At 43.2% G+C, this 25,519-nt stretch overlaps 1 protein-coding gene across 1 annotated transcript; it reads right to left on the minus strand.

Moving 5' to 3' along the window:
* Window positions 1-23,852: 23,852 nt before the first annotated feature.
* On the minus strand, window positions 23,853-25,317 carry LOC120659920 (expansin-B11-like). The gene is made up of 2 exons (XM_039938189.1): window positions 24,909-25,317; window positions 23,853-24,817 (listed from the first exon to the last, which is right to left on the minus strand). Exons 1-2 carry the CDS (start codon window positions 25,222-25,224, stop codon window positions 24,186-24,188), a joined length of 948 nt encoding a protein of 315 aa, XP_039794123.1. The 5' UTR covers window positions 25,225-25,317; the 3' UTR covers window positions 23,853-24,185.
* Between the last annotated feature and the right edge of the window lie 202 nt (window positions 25,318-25,519).

Raw genomic sequence — 25,519 nt, forward strand, 5'->3', positions numbered from 1 at the left:
AGCAAACTATCAATCATAGAACGGTAAAGCTTTTGGTCAACCGGGTTACCTCCCTTATCTAGGTCGAGATGCCCATTGGTAGTCATAGGAGTCTTGATTGGTTTTGCATCTTCCATACCAAATTTTTTCAAGATATCCTTCACATATTTAGATTGACACACAAAGGTACCTTTCTTGAGTTGTTTGATTTAAAGTCCAAGAAAGAAACTCAATTCACCAATCATAGACATCTCAAATTCCCTAGACATCACTTCACCAAATTCCTCACAAAAACTTGGGTTAGTTGAACCAAAGATAATATCATCAACGTAAATTTGACAAACAAATAAATCCTTACCAATTGTTTTAGTGAACAAAGTAGTGTCAACCTTACCAATTTTGAAGCCCTTAGAAATAAAAAAAATCCCTCAATCTTTCATACCAAGCCCGTGGAACTTGCTTAAGACCATAAAGAGCTTTAGAGAGCTTGTATACATGATTTGGCTTCTTGGGATCTTCAAAACCGGGAGGTTGCTCAACAAAAATAAGTACACTAATCTTGCCATTCAAGAAGGCACTTTTCACATCCATTTGAAATAGTTTTATGTTGTGAGAGCAAGCATAAGCTAATAAAATTCTAATAGCTTCTAATCTAGCAACGGGAGCAAAAGTTTCACCGAAATTCAAAACTTCGACTTGAGTGAAGCCTTGATCCACTAATCTTGCGTTGTTTCTCATAACCATTCCATCTTCATTTTTCTTGTTTCTAAAGACCCATTTAGTTCCAATGATATTATAATTCTTGGGCCTTTCCACTAAATCCCAAACTTGGTTCTGGGTGAAATTATTCAATTCTTCATGCATAGCATTTACCCAATCTGGATCTCTTAATGCTTTATCTACATGGTTAGGTTCAAAAAAAGATACAAAAGAATAATGTTCACAAAATGAAGCAATGCGAGATCGAGTTTGGACACCCTTACTAATATCACCCATGATTTGATCCACGGGGTGATCCTTTGCAAGAACAAGATGAATCCTTTGAGGAACAATGGGCTCTTGAGTTGATGTAGAAGGTGAACTAGATGAACCCACTTGATCTTGTACTTGAGAATCATCATTGCTTGAATCTTGTACAATTGATCGTGCTTGATCATTTGAGATAGAAGTTGAAGGATTTACTCTAATAGAAATAGAAGGACCATCTTAATCCTCATCTTCTTCTCTTGGTCTAACATCACCAATTGACATAATCTTCATTGCATTTCTCAAGCCATCGCTTCTCACATCATCAAGATTTTCTTGTTCATTATGAAACCCATTGGTTTCATCAAACTCCACATCATAAGCTTCTTCAACAATGTCATGAGTTTTGTTGTAAACCGGATAAGCCTTGCTAAAAGATGAATACTCAAGAAGAAAACCCTCATCACATTTACTTTGGAACTTTGATAACCGAGTTCCCTTCTTGAGAATATAGCATTTGCAACCAAACACTCTAAAATATGAGATATTTGGCTTCCTTCCAATAAGCAACTCATATGGGGTCTTGTTATGAAATATATGGTAATATAATCTATTAGAAGCATGACAAGCCGTGTTGATTGCTTCGGCCCAAAAGCTATCCAAAACATTGTACTCGGAGAGCATGGATCTTTCCATATCAATCAAGGTTCTATTTTTCCTCTCAACAAGACCATTTTGTTCCAGAGTGTACTTGGTTGAGAATTCATGCTTGATTCCTTTCTCATCACACCATTCCTCAACTCTTGTGTTTCTAAATTCACTTCCATTGTCACTCCTCACTTTCTTCACCTTGAGCTCAAATTCATTCTCGGCCCTTGTTACGAATTTCTTGAATGTGTCATAAGTATCGGTCTTGTCATGAAGAAAGAAAATCCATGTATATCTTGAATAATCATCCACTACCACAAGACAATAGCAATTCTCACCAATACTTCTATATGTTGTGGGACCAAATAAATCCATATGCAATAATTCCAATGGTCTCTCGGTTGACATGACACTCTTAGTGGGATGAGCATTTGCAACTTGCTTTCTGGCTTGACATGCACTACATAGCTTATCTTTTTCAAATTTCACATTCTTCAAGCCAACTACTAAATCATGCTTCAAGAGTCGGTTAAGTTGTTTTATGCCAACATGACCAAGTCTTCTATGCCATAACCAACCCAAAGATGATTGAGAGAACAATCAAGTAGACAAGTTTGCCTCTTTAGTAGCAAAATCCACAAGATATACATCCTCATGTCTAAATCCCGTAAATATGTGATCTTTTCCATCCAAACTAGTCACTACAACATCATCTTTAGTGAAATTAGCCAAAATCACAAAGTTGAGTGACCGCTAAGAGATTGAACTTGAGAGAATCAACTAGCAAAATTTTTGAAAGAGAATGATCACTTGAGATAGCAATTGTACCAATTCCTTTGACCTTGCCTCGGCTATTGTCACCAAAGATGATATCACTATAACCAACCACATTATCATCAAGAGAAGAGAATATTTTTGGATCTCCGGTCATGTGTTGAGTACATCCACTATCAAGCACCAAATGTCTTCCTTCGGCCTTGTAATTCACCTACAAAAGAGAAGTAACTCTTTTAGGTACCCAAATTTTCTTGGGTCCTTGGATGTTAGTGACCAAGGTTTTAGGCACCCAAATGGCATTCTTTTTAGCACCATATATAGGTAACCCAATATATTTAGCACTAACACAACCCTTAGAATCCTTCATAAGAATATAAATAGAATCAAAGGATATGGCTTTGTTGTTGGTGTAATTCTTCTCATTATGGCCCATCTTTTTGCACTTTTCACAATATGGCCTTCCATCTTTCTTCACAAATACGGTCTTGATTTCATAAAAGGTCTTCTTGCCTTTCTTTAGAATATATTCAAGACATTGCATATTCAAGGTGAACTTTTGGCTTGACCAACAATCGTTGAATTTGACTCTACTATCATAGCACTTGCTCAAATCTTTGGTCAAACAAATCACCTCCTTCTTCAATTTCTCATTTTCGAAGACAAGTGACTCATCGCAAGAAGATTTATCACTTGTGCTACAAGAGGGGTTAGTATATCTAGATACACAACATGATTTGCATGTTCCACTACTAGCCCCCATGCTCAACTTAGCCTTGTCCTTGTGATCAAGCAAGGTGTTGTGAGCTTTCTTAAACTTCTCATGAGTTTAATTAAGATTCTCATGAGAGGTCTTTAGCTCCTCATAGGAAGGTTGGAGTGAACCATACTTCAACTCCCTTTCCTTGATCACAAGATCACCGGCGTCGGTGAGCATGTCTACAAGATCATCATCTGAAAATTCTTCAAGTTCATCATCTTGTAATACCTTTGCACCACCTTTTGCCATAAGACAATGTGGTGTAGAGAAGAGTGATGGAGCCTCCTTGATGGCGATCCCGCCAACTCCCTTAGATGGCTTGTCATCATCATCATTGGAGCTTGCATCGGAATCCCACTCAACGAAATAGGCTTGACTATTTTTCTTCTTCTTGATGAACTTCTTCTTCTTCTTCTTCTTCTCATCATTTTTTTGTCCTTTTTGTTCTTGTCATTCTTCTTATTTGGACAATTTATGATGATATGACCGACTTCACCACATTGAAAGCAAGTCTTGTCAAAAAAAGATTTTTCCTTGATGATTGCCCTCTCTTGCCAAAGTTCTTCTTGCTCATCATTCTATTGAACCTCTTGACAAAGAGAGCCATCTCCTCATCCAATTCTTCTTCTTGACAACCACTTTCTTCTTCATTTTTGCTATCTTGAGCCTTGAAAGCCACACTTTTCTTTTTCTCATCAATGTCTCCCCCATGAGCTTCATCTTGAGATTTCTTGAATATGTCATGGGTAAGCACTTCTCCCAATATTTGTGTGGGAGTAGCGGTCTTCACATTTGACCTCGCAAGCAAGGTCACAATTGTGTCATATCTTTCCGAAAGACATCTAAGAAACTTGTGATTGAAATCCGCATCCGGCACCTCAAATCCGAGCCCCTTGAGCTCATTCACAATGTCATTTAGCCGGTTGAACATCTCGGCTACACTCTCATCCTTCTTCATGGCAAATTCACTAAACTTGCCCTTGAGCACATATAGCTTGGCCTCCTTTACAATTGATGTGCCTTCATGAATTTCCATAAGCTTCTTCCATATATCATTTGCATTTGTGAGGCTCTTAACTCTATTGAACTCACTTACATCAAGAGCACTAAATAGCACATTTACCCCTTGATCATTTAGCACTTCATTTTCCTCATCGGTCGGGGTCAAATTCTTTGCATCTAGGATGACATACCCATCATTTACAATTCTCCACAACTTTCTACTCATAGCTTTGAGATGAGCCGACATCCTAGTCTTCCAATAATCATAGTTATTTCCATCAAAGAAATGTGGCTTCCCAACATGAATCCCATTATTACTAGTCATTGTTCTACTCTAAGATGGTTAAATCCGCAATTAAAGGAGTACTTAGCTCTGGTACCACTTGTAGGATCAAGAACACCGACTAGAGGGGGGTGAATAGGAGGTTTAAAAACTAAAACCACAAACACTAGAGAAAATTAATTAGTAACAAAGGAAACCCTATGTCATACTGCACTATCTCTAGTTTGGGTTTGCAGCCTAGGGTGACAAGATACAACACAAGTTCTAGTAAAGTAAATTGCTCAAAGTAAATGCAAGAAATGAAGTGAGCAAGAGAAGTAACCGAGCTTGATACAAGAATTTATCCCGTGGTGTCGATGACTTGCCGGTCACCCCTAATCCACGTTGAGGTGGATTCCATGAATCAACCGCTCCTTTATCAAGAACCTCATGATCTTGAGTCGGCTTGAATCAAGGAACCGCTTCACACATCGATTTCACTAGAGTTGCTCCTCACCACTCTGATGAGGTGAGCACAAGACCTCTCACAACCGAAATCGGGGCTCCTCAACAATCTCATTGGGGGTGCTCCACGAAATCCTCTTCTCCAAGCCGTCTAGGGAGCGGCAACTCCCAAGAGTAACAAGTCTATGACGCTTGCTTGAAGATTCCTAAGTGCCACAAAGCTCAAACACTTGATGCAATGCACTAGGATGCTCTCACACTCTCAAATATGCAATTTCTAAGCAAGTGTGTGTGAGAGAGGGATGGCTTAGCTCTATAGTGTCAAGAATGTAGTCCAAATGGTCAAGAGAGCCTCCCAATGGCCGGGCATTGGGTATATATAGACATCCCCTCAAAAACTAGATGTTACACTCTTTTCTGCGAAAACGCGGACCGTCCGCGGTTCAAAAACCGGACTGTCCGCCCTTATAAACCAGTGAGTCAGAGTGCAATCATTGTGTGTCAGAACTAGCCATTGGAGCCCTGGTGGACCGTCCGCGCCCTAGGGGCGGACCGTCCACGGTTAAAAGATCTGAACCACCAGAGACAAACATCGTCTCTAGTAAAAATTGAAAATGACCGGCGGACCGTCCGCGACCCAGGGGCGGACCGTCCGCCGTTCAACCTTGAAATCCACCAGAGACCAAAACGTCTCTGGTACAAAAGTTAAAATAGCTGGCGGACCGTCCGCTCCCCAGGGGCGGACCGTCCGCCGTTATGATCATCAGCGCAACCAGAAAAACATCTTCTCTGGTACAAATTTGAGTTAGAGGGGCGGACCGTCCGTGCCCCATGGGCGGACCTTCCACCCTTCATTTTTTAGCCCACACCAGAGACAACAGCCTCTTTGGTACAATTTTCAAATGTACTGCGGACCGTCCGCACCCCATGGGCGGACTGTCCGCACTTGGTCAGAAGCTCTCAAACTTTATATCTTTTTCTAACTTTTCAAAATGTTGTTAGCCCTCCTGCATGCATCTAGACATTTTGAGCAAAATGGCACTAAAGACCCGTCAAGCACGAGTACACGACCCATCCTGATAGTACGGCTATCTATCCAACAAATCCGGTCACTTTTCATCCACTAATCGCCTTGTGACCGGTAAAATGCAAAAACCCTAGTTTATACCTTTGCCTTGAGCCCGAGCTTTGCACATCATCTCCAAAACTCCATACGATCACAATCAAATCTTTTTCAACCGTGGATCAAACTATGCTCATTATCTCAAATGAAATCATTAATCCACAAATCGTTGTCATTAATTACCAAAACTCGAATTAGGGGCCTAGATGCTTTCATTTGTACCTTAAGGTGTTAAAAAAATTTAGTACTACTTGAAATTTTGAATACCCAGCTTCTAAATCCTAGGCCTGCCACTGGACGGAGGTGCTGGTGCCGTGGTGGTGAGTCTTGCTCGCGGACATGATGGCGGAGGAGGTCGAGAAGGAAATGCATTGGTCTTGTCCAAAAAGCATCGCGAGTGAAGCCGGTGGCATCGACAGCTGAGGGGATGGGGAAGGGGAAAGGGAAGCGCTCCCAGCCTCTTGCCTCACGAATTTCTTCCCCTCGAAAAATGCAAGGAAGCGAGTTGCAATTTCTGCCTCTGGTGGTCTCCAAATGTCGCTGCAGATTTGCCTGGGGAGCTTACCCCGTGGGTTCTCACCCCGTTAAACCACAGGGAACCCGGTGGGAAAGCAGGCTTCCAAACTAGCCCTAAAATGAATGATCGTGTATTTCCTTGACATAATAATCTTACTAGAGAACTTTTCTAAGGATATAACATCATGAAACTACTATAACCAAACTCTTTTTAAAAAAACATGATACATATACTCAGTGGCAATTCAATCTAGGTACACTTGGAAAATAAGGTTAATCTGAAGTCACATGTTGAAGTATAATGAACAGCCCATCTTTTTCTATCAATTGAAGTCTTTGGGTCAAATTGGTTGGCATATGCAAATTAATATGGTATTAGAACTAGAGATCTCGATGTTGAATTTTGTATTTGGTGAGCCACACACTTGATGTGCCAAGATGTATCCCATCTCTACTTTTCTCCCCCTCATTGGACAAAGAATGGTGGCAGTGGTGTGGCACAGTGACGATAGGGTGATTGGAAGCGCAATGGCTCTTGGGATGTCAGCAAGTTCTGCTCAGTGTAGCACTTAGATGGTCGCATAAGCTTCCTCAAGGGTGTTTATGTATGTCTAGCAGTGAGGCGGGAGGGGCTCGAGCCCACCCTACCACTGTGATTCCCATGGAGCCCCTCCTAAGCCCCCCCCCCCCCCAAATTTGAGGGGGGAGAAGAAGGAAATGAGGAGCGAGAGGAGGAAGAAAAGAAAGCCGCCCCTCCTGCCAGTCATTCCTGCGTTCGCCACTGGCTGCTGATGTGATGAGGTTTGATCCCTAGTGGGCAAATGACAATCTCAGCTGACCAGCCAAAATATGCCTTGTTCTCTACTAAAAATTAATTTGAGGTACTGCACACCATCATGCAAGGGTTTCGGAGTTACAGTGAAGTCATAATTAAGAGCATGATATTTTTATTTACTTCTATTGTATTTTCACGAGAGATACGTATACCTTTTTTTAAAAAATGATGCTTAATTATGTATTTCATTAAAAGGGCGAGAATTACAAGAGAACAGAAATACCACTACTAGAAAACGGGCCATCGGTCCTGACCATCGGTACCAGCTGCTGTTGCAGCCGGTACCGATGGTACCCATCGGTACCGGCTGCAACGGCAGCTGGTACCTTTGGCCGTCGACCGAACATGTGGAGGGCAATTGGCACCGGTTGGTGGTTCCAACCGGTTCCAATGCGTCACCATAGGAACCGGTTTGATCCACCACCCGGTACCAAATGAAGTCTGCGCTAAAGGCACCGGTTTATAGGAATAACCGGTTCCTATGATAATGAAACGTGGCAGCTGCCAGGAGCTCGGGCCTAAGGCACCGGTTGGTGCCTTGACCCGGTGCTATTGAATTAATTTTAGCACCGGGTCATTGAATTCAACCGGTGCCTTTGGCCCGAGCCTATAAATACCCCATCTCCTCCCCCTCTCAAGCTGCCGTGAACTCACTGTTCATGGCAGCTGAGTGGGGTGAGGCCGGGGAGGCGAATTTTTACTATTTTTTTAAAAAAAAGGTTAGTTATTTTTTTATAACTTAGCAATTAATTTTTAGAAACAGTTATTACTTGATTTAGTTTATATATGTGATAATTATTTATATTTGTAACATCTTATTTAAGTTATATACGTTATTAATTTATTTGATATTTGAATACTATCAAATTATTGTATTTATATGTTTTTTCAATTTATTTGATAAGTGAATAGTATTTATTTATTATAGTTATATGCATTATCAATTATATAAATATATTGTTATAAATTGGTATTATGAATGAACTATTTGTACAGTACAATGATGTATATAAATGTATTGTATGTGGACCCAGATGAGTCGGCAATGGATGTACATGGCCGACCGGCGTTCAAAGGAGTTCATGGATGGCGTGCATGAATTCATAGAAGCGGCCGAGAAACACAAGTATGGCGGTTTCGTTCGTTGTCCATGCAAATTTTGTAAGAATGAGAAGGATTACTCATCATCAAGAACCATCCATAGTCACTTGTTCAATAGTGGTTTCATGCCGAACTACTATGTTTGGACCAAGCATGGCGAAAGAGGAATTGTGATGGATAATAATATAGAAGAAGAGGACAGGATTCCTGACTTTGCAGCCAATTATAATTCCTTTTTCAACGACACTGCAATGGGTGAGCCTGAAGAAGATACTGAAGGATACGTTGCAGAAGATGATCATGGTTAGATGTTGCGCGAAGCTGAGGAAGGTTGTGAAACAGAAAAGGAATCAAGAGATCTGAAGCGTATGTTGGAGGACTACAGAACATTGTTGTACCCTGATTGCAAACAAGACCAAAAGAAGTTGGGTACCACATTGGAATTATTGCAATGGAAGGCATCAAATGGTTTGTCTGACAAGGGATTCGAGGAGTTGCTGAAACTTATAAAAAACTTACTCCGTGAGGGTAACACCTTGCCGGAGACAACATACGAGGCAAAAAAAAGTTGTTTGTCCTTTAGGATTAGAGCCACAGAAGATACATGCTTGTCCTAATGACTGCATCCTATATTGAGGTGAGTATGAAAATTTGGATTCATGCCCTGTATGCAACGCATGCCGGTATAAGATCCCTCGAGATGATCCAGGCGACGTTGAGGGGCTGCGTGTCAAGAAGAGAGTGCCTGCCAAGGTGATGTGGTATTTTCCTCTAATACCACGTCTGAAACGTTTGTTCATGAACAAAACAAATGCTAAATTGATGCGATGGCACAAAGAAGAACGTAAACAAGATAATATGTTGAGACACCCCGCTGATGGGTCATAGTGGAGAAAAGTGGACAGAGCGTTCCCAACATTTGCAAATGATGCGAGGAATATAAGGTTCGGCTTAAGTACGGATGGCATGAATCCTTTCGGTGAGCAGAGCAGTGGCCATAGTACCTGGCCTGTGACACTCTGTATATACAATCTTCCTCCCTGGTTGTGTATGAAGCGGAAATTCATTATGATGCCGGTGCTTATCCCCGGCCCGAAGCAACCCGGTAACGATATAGATGTGTATCTGAAACCACTGATTGAGGATCTTCTATTGTTGTGGAAAGATGAGGGTGTTCGTATGTGGGATGCGCACGCAGAGGATCATTTTAACCTGCGTGCATTGCTTTTCGTAACCACCAACGATTGGCCAGCACTAAGTAACCTCTCCGGACAATCCAATAAGGGTTATAGGGCATGCACCCATTGTTTAGAAGAAACCGACAGCATGTGCCTCAAGCACTGTAGGAAGATCGTGTATATGGATCATCGTCGATTTCTTCCGATCAAGCACCCATTAAGGAGGAGGCATGCTCACTAAGATGGAAAGGCAGATCATCGTACCAAGCCTAGGCACCGTTGTGGGAAAATGGTGTTTGAAATGGTCAAAGATATAAAAGTAGTATTCGGAAAAGGACCCAACAGCAGATCAGTGCAGAGTGATGACGGACGTGCACCTATGTGGAAGAAGAAGAGTATATTTTGGGAGTTACCTTATTGGGATGTCTTAGATGTCCGCCATGCAATTGATGTGATGCACCTAACAAAAAATCTTTGTGTGAACCTTCTAGGCTTCCTTGGTGTCTACGGTAAGCCAAAGGATACATTGGAAGCACGGCAAGATCTTCAACGTCTGAAACAACGGGCCTCCCTACATCCAGAAAAAAAGGATAAAGGACGTCATTATCTAGGTCCTGCGTGCTACACTCTTAGTAAGGAAGAGAAGCAAAGTATGTTCGACTGTTTGAACAGTATCAAGGTGCCATCAGGCTACTCTTCGAATATAAAGAGGCTACTGAACTTGAAAGAGAAGAAATTCGCACACGTAAAGTCCCATGACTGTCACGTGTTGATAACGCAATTGATTCCAATTGCACTTAGAAGTATTCTACCAGCTAATGTTCGAGCAACAATCATAAAGCTATGCGCATTTCTCAACACAATTTCTCAGAAGGCAATCGATCCATCGAGTTTAAGCAGGCTACAAGAGGATGTTGTCCAAAGTTTAGTCAGTCTTGAAATGATATTTCCTCCATCATTCTTCAATATTATGACGCATCTTCTAGTTCACCTGGTCAAAGAGATTGGTATTCTCGGTCCTGTTTTCCTTCATAATATGTTCCCTTTTGAACGATACTTTGCAGTACTAAAAAAATACGTTCGTAATCGGGCTCGTCCAGAAGGAAGCATTGCGAAGGGTTACGTCACAGAGGAGGTCATTGAATTTTGTGTTGACTATGTGGAAGAACTCTGCCCAATTGGGATTCCAGTATCACGTTATGAGGGGCGGCTGATTGGAAAGGGCACACTTGGAAGAAAATCAGTAAATGCCACAGATCATGCCACGTTGAGCAAAGCACATCTAACAGTTCTGCAATAATCAGCATTGGCGGCTCCATACATGGAGGAGCACATGCAAATTGTGCGAAGTATATACCCTTTGAAGTCTGAGACATGGATTACAAAACATCATAACGATACATTCGCCACCTGGTTGCAGAAGGAAGTCATGGCCAACGATCAAATTCATGAGCAGCTAGCTTGGCTGGCCAGGGGTCCGGCAAATTCAATCCTGATGTACCAAGGATATGAAATTAATGGTTACACATTTTATACAAGAGCCCAAGATAACAAGAGCACCAATCAAAATAGTGGTGTCCGTATAGATGCCACCGACTCTAGTGGCCAAACGAACTCATATTTTGGTTACATTGAAGAGATCTGGGAACTCGACTATGGGCCGTTGAAGATACCTCTATTTCGTTGTCAATGGGTTAAACTCACAGGAAAAGGTGTCGATATCGACGAGTACGGAATGACAACGGTAGACCTCAAAGAGCTTGGCTATCGAGACGAACCATTCGTCCTAGCTAAAGATGTCACTCAAGTTTTCTATGTGCAGGACATGTCTAGCAAAACGAGAAAGGACAAGTCCAGGAATAAATCAAGTTTTGTAGGTGCCGGAGATGAGGCAAAGCGCCATATTGTTCTGGCAGGAAAAAGAAAAATTATGGGAGTCGACGATGTCACAGATGAAGAAGAATACAATAAGGTTGAAGATATGACTCCGTTCGCAGTGGAGGTTGACACAAGTATTCTTTTAGCCGAAGAGGAGGCTCCATACGCACGTCATGATCATAATGAAGGGACGATTGTAAAGCGAACCATCGTTAATATTCCCTTAGTTGAATGATTATGTCTTGTAATATTTTCTGTGAACATTATTAGATTTCTTATTCAATGAATTGATTTATTGGACAATTAAATAATTTATTATGCAATTATTTGATTTATTATGATTTATTATGCAATTAAAATGATTAGTTATGCACCTAAATGATTTATCATGTAGTAATTAGAAATATTGTGAATTTAAATGATTTGTTATGTAATTATTTGATTTAATATGCATCTTATTATGTAGTAATTAAAATTATCGTGCATTTAAATGATGTAGTAATATTTTCTTAGCCAAATGATTATATCTTGTAATATTTTTTGTGAATATTATCAAATTTATTCGGTAATTAAATGATTTACTAGGCATATATCAGATTTATAATTCAATTAACTAATTTATTAGATGATTAAATGATTAATCAGATGATTAATATAATTATTGGGTAATTAATAGATTTACAAGAGAAAAACAAATGGGAAAAGAAAAGAGAACCTTTGGTACCGGTTGGAAATTACAACCGGTACCTTAGGGTCCAATTTGGGATTTTGGTAGAAAAAAAAAAGTGGGCCGTCCAGCGGGGGAGTCGAACCGTGTCAGCGGAGTTTTCATTTCCCGCCCGTTGCCATTGAGATACTAAGGAGATTCGTCCTCCTGGGTCAAAGAATTTATAAAATTAAAGTTTTCAAAGCCTTAGGTACCGGTTTTATGAAACCACCCGGTACCTTAGGGTTTTCATTTCCCGCCTTTGGAGGCCTAAGGAACCGGGTACACGAAAACCGGTACCTTAGTATTTACAATGGTACCGGGTGGAAATTACAATCGGTACCTTATGGAAGCTTAGGTACCGGTTTTACTTTTCACCCGGTACCTTAGGCTCTCCCTATATATCGAAGGATGCGCCGGTTCTTCTTATTTCTCGCCTTCACTGCGCGCCGCTCCCAGCTCGGCCACCCTCTCCGACGATCGTCCGCCTCGCCGCCGCCGCCCCGTTCCGCCTCCCTGCGCGCCCGCTGCCCCAGCAGGCCTCTCTGCGCGCCGCCGCCTCCCATTGGCCCGGCCCGCGCCGTCCTCGGTGGCCGCACCTCCTCCTCTGTGCCCGCGCCGCCGCCCCGTCCCGCCTCCCACGCCGACGCCACCGCCCAACGCCGACGCCAGCGCCCCCGGCCGCCGCCGCCCTCCATCGCCACGCCGTCGTCCCACGCGCGGCGCCCGGCCGGCCTCACTGCAGCAAGCGCCGCCCCCCCACCCCTCCTCTGCGTATGGATTTTTTTCTTAATTGTTTTATTTATTTACGTATTCTGTATAATTACTTTGTATAATTATAGTATAATTAGTTTATGTATAATTAGTTTGTATAATTATTGTATAATTAGTTTGTATAATTATTGTATAATTAGTTTGTATAATTAGTTTATGTATAATTAGATAGAATTTAGTTTGTATTATATATGTATATAATAATTAGTTTGTGTATAATTAGTTTGTATAATTATTGTATAATTAGTTTGTATAATTAGATAGAATTTAGTTTGTATTATATGTATATATAATAATTAGTTTATGTATAATTATTGTATAATTAGTTTGTATAATTAGATAGAATGTATAATACTATAGAGATATGTATTGCACTGTATAATGTAATGAAGACAATGAGTAATGACGACGACGAGTAACGACGACGAGTAATGACGAGTAACGAAGACGAGTAATAACGAGTAACGACGACGAGTAACGACGACGAGTAATTTCGTATTCGCTCTTTAACTCATACATTCGCCATCCCTCGACCCTCAACTCTAGACCTCGACCCTCAACCCCGTTCCTCGATCCGGTTCCACGACACACACACACTCTCTCTCTCTGACTAATACACTCTAACACACACATACACTCACACTAACACACACAGACACACACACACACACACACTCACTCACTAACTCTCTCTCTTTCTGTGTCCCTCTATCATACACACACACTCTCTCTCAAACACGCATATTCGTTCAAAGAATTGAATTCTCCTGCTTCATTTAAGGATGGACACATACTCTAACACATTTTTACGGTTTCAGTTAAGGATGGACCCCTTCGGTGATGAGCAGGCTGCCGGGCAATACATGTTGGACGCAATAAACGAAGATACGAGGGCTAACACCACCCAGCCAATCGCTGAAGAAGATGCTCGAACAGCTGATTCGTTCCTGAATATGTCTGGAGATGCCGATGAAGAAGATGATGACTTTGCGCCGCCGCCCAATCAACAACAACATGTTCCAGTACGAATCTTAAAACTATATGCATGGTGACTTCGGTAGATTAGTTTTGCGATTAACATATCTTTTCTGTAATTTAGTCGACCTCCGCATCGACTTCGTTGAGCCAATCAAAAGGGAGACGCCGGCCAACCAAGAAAATGGAGGGACGACAGGTCGTCACAGAAGTGGACGCAGAGGGCTGTCCAAGTGCTCCAGAGGCTGCTAGCACAAAATTTGTCAACCAATGTGGGGTTATTGTTCGGGCAAGAATTCCGATCACCACAAGACTATGGAAAACGTGCAAACCCGAAGAACAGCAACACGCCGTGCCTGCACATCAGAAGGAAATGCTATGGGCAGAACTCAAGGATATGTTCACTCTTCCTGAAGGAGTTGACCAAGAACTGGTGAAAAAATGTGCTTTGAAAAAGATGGCCCTTGCCTTTGCAACTTTCAAGAAGAAGTTGTACACCAATTACATCAAGAAGGATAAGGAGCCGAACTGGGACGATCTTCCTCAGGTTAAACCATACTGGGAGGAGTTCAAACAATACAAACTATCAGAGGAAGCCCAAGAAAAATCCGAATAGGCCAAGGTGAATGCAGCAAATAAGAAGTACAGCCACCACCTTGGGGCTGCCGGGTACAAGAAGTCATTTAAAAAATGGCAGAAGATGGAGCAGGACCTTATGGATTGAGGCATCAGGCCGACGACTTGGGATTGGCCGGATAGATCCAAGTGGTGGTTATTTGCTAATGGCGTGACACTAAACCAGTTGGATGGAAGTTTGGTCGTGCCCGAGCATATGCAAGAAGTGTCCCGCGATCTAGTCGCTGCAATAGATGAGACTCAACAAGGAACATTCCATCCTCAAAGGGAGAATGATGAGCTGACAAGGGCATTAAAGAATCCGGAACACCCTGGACGAGCCCGCGGCATCGGCGTGGTCCCATGGAAAGTTGCTTGGGCCGGAGATCCCTCTTACAAGACTCACCGAAAGAGCAGAGCCGAACAGGAAGAGAAACTTCGTGCCATAGAAGAAAAGATGAATAAGAAGGTTGCGTCCTTGGAATCTCAGATGGACGCCAGGGTCAATGAGGCGGTGCAGCTAGCTCTGAGCCAAAGGGGCACTGCTGGGTCGCACCCGGATGTTGTGATAAGCCCGGCCTCTCAGCGACGCAGCAGCTGTGCATCCACAGCGGCGCCCGACGTACAAGCGGAAAAGCAACCCCAGATTGAGCCAACGGCGGTAGATGACCAGAGGTATCCAGTGGATGATGTCACCATGCCGACACCGTGCGAGCTTCATGTGCGAGCAAGAAATATATCCATTCATGTCACATACGGGTCAGCCCTGCCCCTGAATCCTTCTACTACAATTCATGGAAGGCCGATACCCCCTGGCTACACCTCCGTCACAGTCGAGTAGATAGTTGGAAACAATGACGATCTTGAGCTCGACTTCGTTGGAGGGGATGGAGAGAAGACATTAGGAGACGCACTGCACGGGGTCATTCTATGGCGCAAGTCCGACATCAAACTTACTGAAAGACAAACGGCTCCCGGGCAGACTGATCGCCCGTCTCCGCGGCCTACCTCACCGCCGTCCCCACTGCCACCTCCTTCACCACCGTCTCCGCCGGCGCAAAGGGCCACGAGTACTCCAACTCCTCCTGCACCAGAGAAGGGAAAGAAAAAGACATCATCCCTCCCAGCGGCTGGACCCTCAAAGAAGAAGCAGAAAACGGTCGAAAGACAATTAACCTACGAGAAAACCGCTGAGGAGTTGGAAGAGGAGACTGCTCGATATATAAAAGAACAATTGAAGCCTAAAGTCCCCCCGCCGAGGGAAAAGGTACCTCTAGAACTAGGGAAAAAGCTTCTCGCAAACCTAGACAACCCACCAAAACCGAAAAGCTTACCCTCGGACTATGATCGTACTCTGACAAAGGCACACAAGGTGAGAAATCTGAAGAAAAAATGTGGCAAGACCATTCCTCAGCTTGGCACACAACAAAAAGAACTCGAGCCCCTCCGGGTGCCAGGGTTGCCACTCCTACACCCGACGGACGTACAACTCCAGGCGGACCTACAGGCCGCAATATTTCTTTCTGAAACTGGATTAACGCTAGAGGAGGCAACGGGGCATGTGGAGGCAAAAATCCCTATCGCTCGCACTATTACTCCATTCCATCATGGAAAACCTTTTATCACTGAGGAAGAGGAGAAAAGTATAGGTACGTAGATGTTCAATTTGCATAGATGGTACCTGCGAATGGCGAAAGACGAAGGGAAAATGTTTGGAGTCAAGTATCGTGACCATGATTTCTTCCGCGGGGAGGACGACTTCTAGGTGTACTTCCAAAATTTATATGAAATTTACCATCGACAAGCCCTCGACGCCTCTATCATCACCATTTGGGTTTTGTAAGTATCACTTACCTCTACATTAATACTTTTTGTTAACAAGAACATAATTATATGTGTGCATTATAAAATTTCTATTGCATCGTTTAGACAGGAGATCCAAAGAAGCCGAAAACAAGGATGGCACCATCAGATCGGCTTCATGTCTCTTTTGCTAGTCAACCAGAAATTGATCAACGAAAGTTACAAGGAAACGTGCGAAAACATGTACGATTCGTTGACTAGGCAAAGTTACAAATCCTATATATTCATACCATACAACTTTGGGTAAGCCTTGATCGACTCAAACCTCTGTTATATTACTAAATAAATACTAAGTTGTCTAATATATTTATGTATATATCATATCTATATCTGCAGTTATCATTGGATTTTACTCATACTTTCCGTAGAGACCGGCAATCTTATAGTCTTTGACTCAATGAGAAATCCAAAGTCCGCAATCCAACATATCCTAGACCCCTTGAACAGGTAAGTTCAGTTTGCACAATTAAATCCTTTTTCTGTTAATAACAATTCCTTAATATCAAACTTAACTTTGGGCGCAGAGTTTGGAAAAAATTTGTGAAAAATAACAAAGGACGTGGTCAATGGAGGCCCGAACTGAACGTTAACATGGATTATCCGGTATGTTCATTCATAAAGATTTGTCTAGTTAAGTATATAATCCCAAATTGTTCTAAATTGATTAATTTATTTGTTTCTCCTTAAGTGTGCGAGACAACAACAAGGAACTGATTGGTGCGGGTACTACGTATGCGACTACTTGCACATCATGACTCCATGCGGGAAGACTACTGATGAAGAAATGAGAGTACGTCCAAACCGTTGACTAGTATATTTTCATAATTGTACTAACACACATGATGTTAATCTTTTTTTTCTAAATAATAGATGTCTCAAATGGGTGATGAATGTTACTCTACTGATCGGATCAACGCCGTGTGCGAGCAGCTCGCCGGATTCATTTTGAACGAGATCTTGGATCCTAGAGGCGAGTTCTACCACGACGGTCACATCGATAGAGGATTTCCATCGACCTCCTGAGGGGACTAGTAGTTGGAATAACATGACTTGTACATTTGTAAATATTTTTAAAGATTATGCCTTGATGTTTGTAAATTTGTAAATATATTAGTTCATCTAATTAGCTTAATTATATGTTCGTATTTCACTTTTATTTAGTTTCAAATATTCTATGAAAACGAACACGAACGACCAATGAACGTATAGTATTGTAGAGTTTGAGTGCATTTAGCAAATATAAAAAAATAAACAGTAATAAATATAACAAACAAACTTGGATTTGGAAAAAAAAGGGAAAAGGTAATTGGTACCGGTTGGAAATACCAATCGGTACCAAAGGGGCTGCCACCTTACGTCAGCGTGGCAGCCTCTTTGGTACCGGCTGGTCTTTCCAACCGGTACCAATGGAGGCCTAAGGCACCGGTTGAGAAACCCGGTGTCTTAAGGCGAGGTCATTGGTCGCGGTTGCGGGGCACCGGTTGGGAAACCGGTGCCTTAGGCCCTTCTCAGCCGGTGCCCAAGGCCCGTTTTCTAGTAGTGTACAACTCCACCGTGCGGATGGTGGCACACACCCATTACAACAACAGCTAAAAAAACCCAATGCACGGCAACCCACCCAAACGACCAAGGCAAAAACCATGTACAGAGTAAGATTAGCGCCGTGGTTGCCTGCTACAAATTCCAACGCTCAGACAGGGATATTTAGGGTGTAAAGGGTTGTACAAGACAATGCCTCCAGGAAGGGTGCGACATAAAGACGTTGCCGCCGTCCGTCCATTCAAGAATGGGTCGTCGAGTTTTCACTTGGCGAAACCAAAGGGAGTTGGATGACCATGACAATGCCTCCAATGAGGTAAACTATGCCCACTGATGTAGCCATTGTTAGCACGGGCAAAAGCCATTAGCAATACATATATTGGTTTAAAAGTAATCTCGTTCCTTGACCAACAAAAGCAAAATTAGCTGGTTTTCATGCAGGTTCCAGTTCTTCCAAGTATTCGAAATTCAAAACTTTTACTAGTTACAGAAAAAATATGAAAGGCAATCACTCTACTAGAATCCACCTGTTTCCCTTGGGTGATCTGAAATTTTTGAGGGAAAAACTGTTTCCCCAGGGTTTACCTAAAAAGTGTATGGAAATATCGATTTCCCAAGGATCTCCATCATTTCCTAGGGAAATATTGGATCTTTCTTTAGGAAAATATCGTTTCCGAGGGAAATATTGCATAGACCGCCCTCTACATTCAATCTCATCCCCTCCTCTCTCTTTATCTCTTATCCTCATCTCCTCTCACTCTATCTCCTCCCCTCACTTCACCTCACTCTCTCGTGCAGCAGATCCGCTACCCCTATGTCTCTTCCTCTCCCTCTACCAAGCACCGAGGCTCGGCAGCGCACAGGCCAGCGCGAGGCGGACGGAGAGGCAAGGCGTGGCAGATGGGTTGCAGCGGACGATGCAGGGGCACGCGGCGGCCGGCTGCAGCGTCGCGCGGCTTCGGGGCTACGGCTGCGCGCGGCGATGGCGCGCGGCAGATGATGCAGGGGTGCGCGGCAGCTCGGATGCGGCGTCACGTGGCGGGTAGTGCCGGCGCGTGTGGCTTCGGGGCTGTGGCGGCGCACAGCAGCGCGCGGTGGCCGAGCTGTGTCGGGGTGGAGCGGTAGCGGCGTGGCCGCGCAACAGCAGCGTGCGTGTGGGCGGGACGGAGCGTGGAGCGGCGGCCGTGGTCGGACAACTGTGGGGCTCGGGCTAGGGGGCCAATATTTTCTTTAACTTCTTCAAGATAGTTTCTCTAGGGTTTTCATCAAAACCATAGGACACTTCTTATTTCCCATCGAATTTTCCCTAGAAGCCTTTCCTTACCAATTTTCCTAGAAAAACCATTTCCCTAGGTCGATTGTAGTGTCAGTTTCTGAGCCACTACAAACCCACTTTTACTTTCTTTATAGAAACGGGTTTGTTTCCCATGGTTTTGACCTATGCCTGGATCATTCCTTATGGCTAGGAATTAACCTAACCTAGTAATTCAACCTTCACACAATCCATGCATGTGAAAAAGACCAATAAAAATTTAGCAAAAAAATGCTTTATTTCCTTTTTCTGCGGAGAACAAAAAAAATGTTTTCAGTAGATATTAACTCCAAGTTTTAGTCAAAATGATGCATTCTAGTTAACAAATGTCTAAAGTGTTCGCATGACACTGTTCATGTCCTGATTAATTATTAGGGGATGCTAGACGACTTTTTTTTTTCTTTGATGAAAGATGCTAGACGATTTATTTCCGTCATTTTCTTACCTTGCAGAAACACAGATCGATGAAACTTCAAATTTTGAAACGGGAAAAGGAAACTATCTGACAGTAGGGATAATAATGGAGGTGTGATCACGTTCACCGACCAAGGATTTGGATAAAGAAATGGAGCCCCACGAGGGAAGAACTAATAGCCAGAAGTTCGTTAGGATAGCACGGTTGGAACAAGGAGGAGGAGAATCGCTGGCCAACTTCACTTGATTCTCCCTTTCTCAAACGCATGGTTGGCTGCTTCATCATTCTCTCATCTTTATTATGCACTCGAGCTAAGGAGACCACCACAGCTTACCTGTCGTGCACGAGCAGTGCGACCCAAGTGCATGCACTGATCATCCTCTCCTGCCAGGAAGGAGAATGTTCGCAAAACTCCTTTTTTTCCCCCATGTAAACAATAGGAAGAATGTGTGATTGCAGGTTGCTGCGTTTACGACTTTGCACTCTGATCTGCAGCTGACGCTTTACGCGTAATCAGAGCTGAATGATCTGAATCATGTGCCATGTGATCTGTCGATGCGAGGAACCACTTTATCCAGGCAAAGGGGCCGGGAATGCAAAGAGTGGAATCATATCATGCATTACAAATTTATAAATTACGAGAGCTTCAGCGACTGCATTTCGTCAAACTTGCATTGTCTACTTTTAATTATTGGCTGGTAGCGCTAAGCAACTCTTGCCATGCTACAACTTAAAAATTTCAGGATTCCATCCCATATACAATAATCTAAGCATAGATGTATGAGTCAGCTGGAATAATCGGTGATGTTTGGGCATTTGCAACAAAATGCTATATGGGATGGAATCCTAAATTCCAAGTGATATATCAGGTAGTCTTTCTTTTTTTGCAATTTCCCCTTGATTTTAAAATTACTTCTCTTCAGGATACAAGTGTAATATATTTAATCTTAAAGAGGAAGCTTTGGCCGCCATAGGGTCTGTAGAGGTGTGGTTTGCATAATAGTTTGTCGGTGCATTGAGCAAATTGAAAATAGTTCACGCTCGTGTAGCTTCCATTTGAATTGTTTTTTCCTATTTTCATGAGGCAAACTTATACTTGAACTATTTTGAACATTAGTGATTGCCGTGCAATTAGTTCGTCAGTCAGCTTCGCTCAAACATGAACACATGGCACCCCAATACGAAAGGTCGAAGGGAGCTAGCACGTAACATGCGCTCAATCAGTGGGCACTGGGTCCAGAGGGGCTCCGTCAGTTTTGTAAACGATGGCATTATATTGCCTTAGAATGCTTGATTAATCAGCTCGTCGCGGTGCATGACTACACTGTCTGCCTGCAGACTGCAGCACATGGCGGATCGTGATCCAGACAGTGACGGGGCAGCGTCCAACGTCACCCAATCCACAATGATTCGATGATTCAGGCAGATGGCCTCCTTCTTGTACCATTCTAGTCTAGCTAAACCAGGCACAGGATTTGTAACAAAAAGCAGCAGGCAGAAAAACCAGAGACGATGAACACGCGTAGCTAGGCGGCAAGGGCCTTGATTCGTCAGAATGATATATATCCGATGCAATGATCAATAGTCCATTAAGCAGTAAACAGTGTCAGAAAGAGCCGGGTCCACAACCTACGATGTATAGACTGTAGACAGCAAGTACTAGTATGACCAAGTTTTTAGTATTGGGAATCCTTTTACAAATTTAAACAATTCAACTAATGAACGGAGCACCAATTAGTTGGGTGTTTGTGGGTGTTGGGGGTGGGGGTGGGGGCACATCCAAGCCTCACTAATGTATGTGCCTGCTTTCATTGGGACCTGCATCTGCCATGGTCTCCAGAAAGCCAGCACAACATGACGGGAGAATTGATTACAAGCTGGTAAAACAAAATATTGCAAACAAAGGAAATTATAGCCAATGCACCAATTTAAGTGATCCCATAGAGAATTGGTCGATGGTGACCACTATCCAGGGACTGCACTACATGTCTCCAGTTGCAATGCAGGTTTTCTTTACGCTGTGGATTACCCAGAATTCAGATTCTATCTGGCTGGGAAGCCTCTACTATCTGGGTTGTCAGCTGCCTGAAAAGTCTTGAATGGCTGGACTATGCTTGTTTGCGTGTTCTTGAATGTGGAAAAATCGTCACGCACTGCAAACTCTGCGCAGCTTTGCCGCGCCTGGCCAATATTACTAACTTTTTAGCATTCTGGATAAGGATAGTATTATAAATTGCAGTATTTACAGGCTCTTGATTTTCTTGGGGATGTACTCTATGCATTGACTACTGTTGCCATACTATATAGCATTGGGTTGTCAGCAACAGCTTTGCAGTTGTAAGAAAAAAAGCAAAATACAAAACCTCATATATAATTAACCTTCGTTCACACTTTTGTTTCTGTCTTAGTAACTGTACATTGCTCAAGTGTAGGTACCAGCCACACACTCTTTGTGAACAACACTTTTATAGCTACCCTGTGTTATGCAACTTTCACATGCATCATGCATGTGTGATTGTAATTGCATCTAGCTGTTTCTAAAAAGATTATGATCTTGATACACTGCTAGATCTCTAGTAATACATCATCTTATTTTGCTAAACTGTTTTAGAATAGCATTCGAACACTTTAGTATGGATTATAAACTTCATTTCGGATTTGTTTTAGACAATTGTAACATACACACACTACTAAAATGAGAAGTTGCAAAGCTGTTATTTCTTTTTCCTGCATATGCCTAATATTTTTACTTTTCTCTTCAATCATGATTTTGTGAAATGTCATGCTAGAAATACTTACAATTTGTATTCATATGAACAGAGTTGATCTCTGGCTCTCCACGTACCAGCGCACGATTTGCATGATGGCAAGATCTTTGGTTAACCAATCTCCAATGGCCTTGACTTGGTTATGCTTTCCCTCATTTTTTTAAGATTATCGAGTGAGGTTATTCTCCTACTGGTCTCGATATAGAACATACGAACAAAATCTTCTTCATGGAAACCTACTCGATTTAGTTCGCCCTTATCAGAAATTTCTGAAATTCAAACCGTTGCCAGGGTTTCGATAAGTCAAACACATATGCTTCATTTGACCTCATCTTTATGTTGCTTAAAGGGCGTCTTTATGCTAAAACTGTCCAAGAGTCGCCAATTTTTGTTGTCAGTGTTGTCATTTGGTTGTCAGCATTGCCGTTCAGTGCAGGAGTTTTTACTGACCCGTACTATATGTTTTATTTTCACAACAAAGCCGTGATTCATTTCTCATAATTCTGAAAGGCCTAGTTCATCTATTATTTTATTATTTGACTAACAAATGGTGCCTTCACGTTCGCTGGCCTCGAACTTCCCACGTTAATCGGAGAAAAATAGAAAAATAAAATTACCCACCGCTGCCATTATGATAAAAATTAGCCTAAAATACCCCGTGCCTAATTAAAAATCACCCACCAAAGTCATTATAAAAAATTAAATATAAAATATCATTTAGCTATGTATTAGCTACAAACATATACTATTAATAAAAACTAAAGCTAACAATCAAAATAAAACGAAAATAAGAATAATTATATGCACAATATTATTAAAGCTCAACAAATCAAATTGTTATTATAGGTAGATCATATTTGAATTGTTTTAACCAATAATAAAATATAAGGTACGATAATGAACAGGGTGATGTATGGTAAAAAAAATAGTATAATCTTTAAATAAGGATATAATGACATGCAAATTTTTGAATTTTTAACAGTAACCGCGCAAATTCCAAATGGAGCCTCCACATTCACTCTCAAGGCCTAGAAATTCCCACGTTAATCAAAGAAAAATAGAAAAATAAAATTACTCACTACTGCCATCATGATAAAAATTAGCCTAAAATACCTCGTGCCTAATTAAAAATCACCTACCAATGTCATTATGAAAAATTAAATATAAAATACCATTTAGCTATGTATCGGCTACAAACATATACTATTAATAAAACCTAAAGCTAACAATCAAAATAAAACAAAAATAAGAATAATTATATGCATAATATTATTAAAGCTCAACAAATCAAATTGTTATTATAGGTAGATCATATTTGAATTGTTTTAACCAATAATAGGATATAAGTTACGATAATGGACAAGTAATGTATGGTAAAAAAATAGTATAATCTTTAAGTAAGGATATAATGACATGCGGATTTTTGAATTTTCACCACTAGCCGCGCAAATACGCGGACTATACGACTAGTTGTCTTAAAACGTCAAACACACAATTCAGACAAAGCTTCTCTCTTCCCAAATCGAGATGAAAAAAAATGAAATTACAGACATGGCTCACACAGTCACACATCACTTGGGGACTGCATACAGTGATACAGAGACCGTGGAGGGAGGGAAGAACGCCATTCTCTTCTTCAACCTCCGCCTCCTCTTCAGACTTCTGACATCGCCGCCTCTCGCAACACCCGGACGCAGACTACCCGCCATGGACTCCTCCGAATCCCTCTTTTCAGGGGTAGTTGACGAGGGAGCGGTACGTCTTCCCGGGCTTCCACGCGGCGGGAATGGCGTTGTTGGCGACGAGCACCCTGCCGGAGTCGGAGGTGAGCCGGAGGCCGAACGGCGCGTTGAGCCTCCTGCCGTTGTTGAGCCGCCACGTTGCGCCCCAGTTGTGCGCCATGGGCGCCCACACGTTGCTGCCGGCCTCCATCAGGTCGACGGCCTTGAGGTCGCCGTCGTCGTCCTCGAACTCGATGAGCACGTTGAAGTAGAAGGGGTTGGCGCCCTGGTCCACCTTGAACGCGACGTTCACGCCGGGGTACTTGCACGGCACCCTACGGTACAGGATCCGCAGGACGCCGCCGGCGCGGAGCTTGTCGGCCATACCGGGCTTCGCCATGGCGCCCATGGCGGTGCCGCTCATGTCGAAGTGGACCACCTCGCCGGGGAACAGGTCGCCGGGGGACCGGTCGGTGATCACAATGGTCGCCGGCTGGCCGGAGCACGCCGCGTTGGTCGTGCATTTAACCTCGTAGCAGGCGCCGCAGCCCTCGCCGTCCATGTACAGCGGCGTGCTCCCGGCGGCGATCATCGAGTCGAACGGCTGCGTCCCGACGGCGGTCTGGTACCCGCACGCGCCACCTGCGTTCACAATTTCCGCCATCGATTGTCAATTCACTGAACCCACCGAAAGCGAAGAAATAAAGCGGGAAGCAGACCGGCAAGTACTGACCGTCGCTGCCGTCGCCGTTGGGCGCGCCGTAGTACGTGGCGCCGGCGCCGGACAGCCAGGCGCCGCCGTAGACGATCGGCGGCGAGTGCTTAGCGGTGTGGTTGCTGCGGTGAGGCTTGGCCGCAGCAGGCGCCGGCTTGTAGCTCACTGGGTGTGGCTTGGGCTTGGCCGCCGCAGCAGGCGCCGTCCTGTGGCTGACCGGCTTTGCCTTTGCCTTGTGCTTGGGCTTGCTGAGCTTGCGGGTGCAGGCAATGGGGCTCACGAGGAGCGAGAGCACGAGCACCGCTGCCAGCAGCAATGTGCAAAGCTTCGCCATTGCTGCCGCTCGTGAGCTCGGCGGAGTTCGCAATTCAGATTTCAGAGGCTTTCTATGAGCTCGGTTGCTCTCCGGTGAGCTTGCTTCATCAGTGGCCACGAACTGGGTATTTATAGGGCACTCCGAGGATGGATCGATGCCCACAGCAACTTTGGGGACGACGACTCTACCGGTCGAATTATTGGGGAGAACGTGGCAAGTTGCTGTGTTGGAGAAAGAAAAGGGTCCCAATAAAACCCAACCATTTTTAATCTGCAAGGACCTAATGACGAGTGCTACGAACGAAGATCACGAA

Source organism: Panicum virgatum, chromosome 2N (genome assembly GCF_016808335.1).
Source record: "Panicum virgatum strain AP13 chromosome 2N, P.virgatum_v5, whole genome shotgun sequence".
In the NCBI taxonomy this organism is placed as follows: domain Eukaryota; kingdom Viridiplantae; phylum Streptophyta; class Magnoliopsida; order Poales; family Poaceae; genus Panicum; species Panicum virgatum.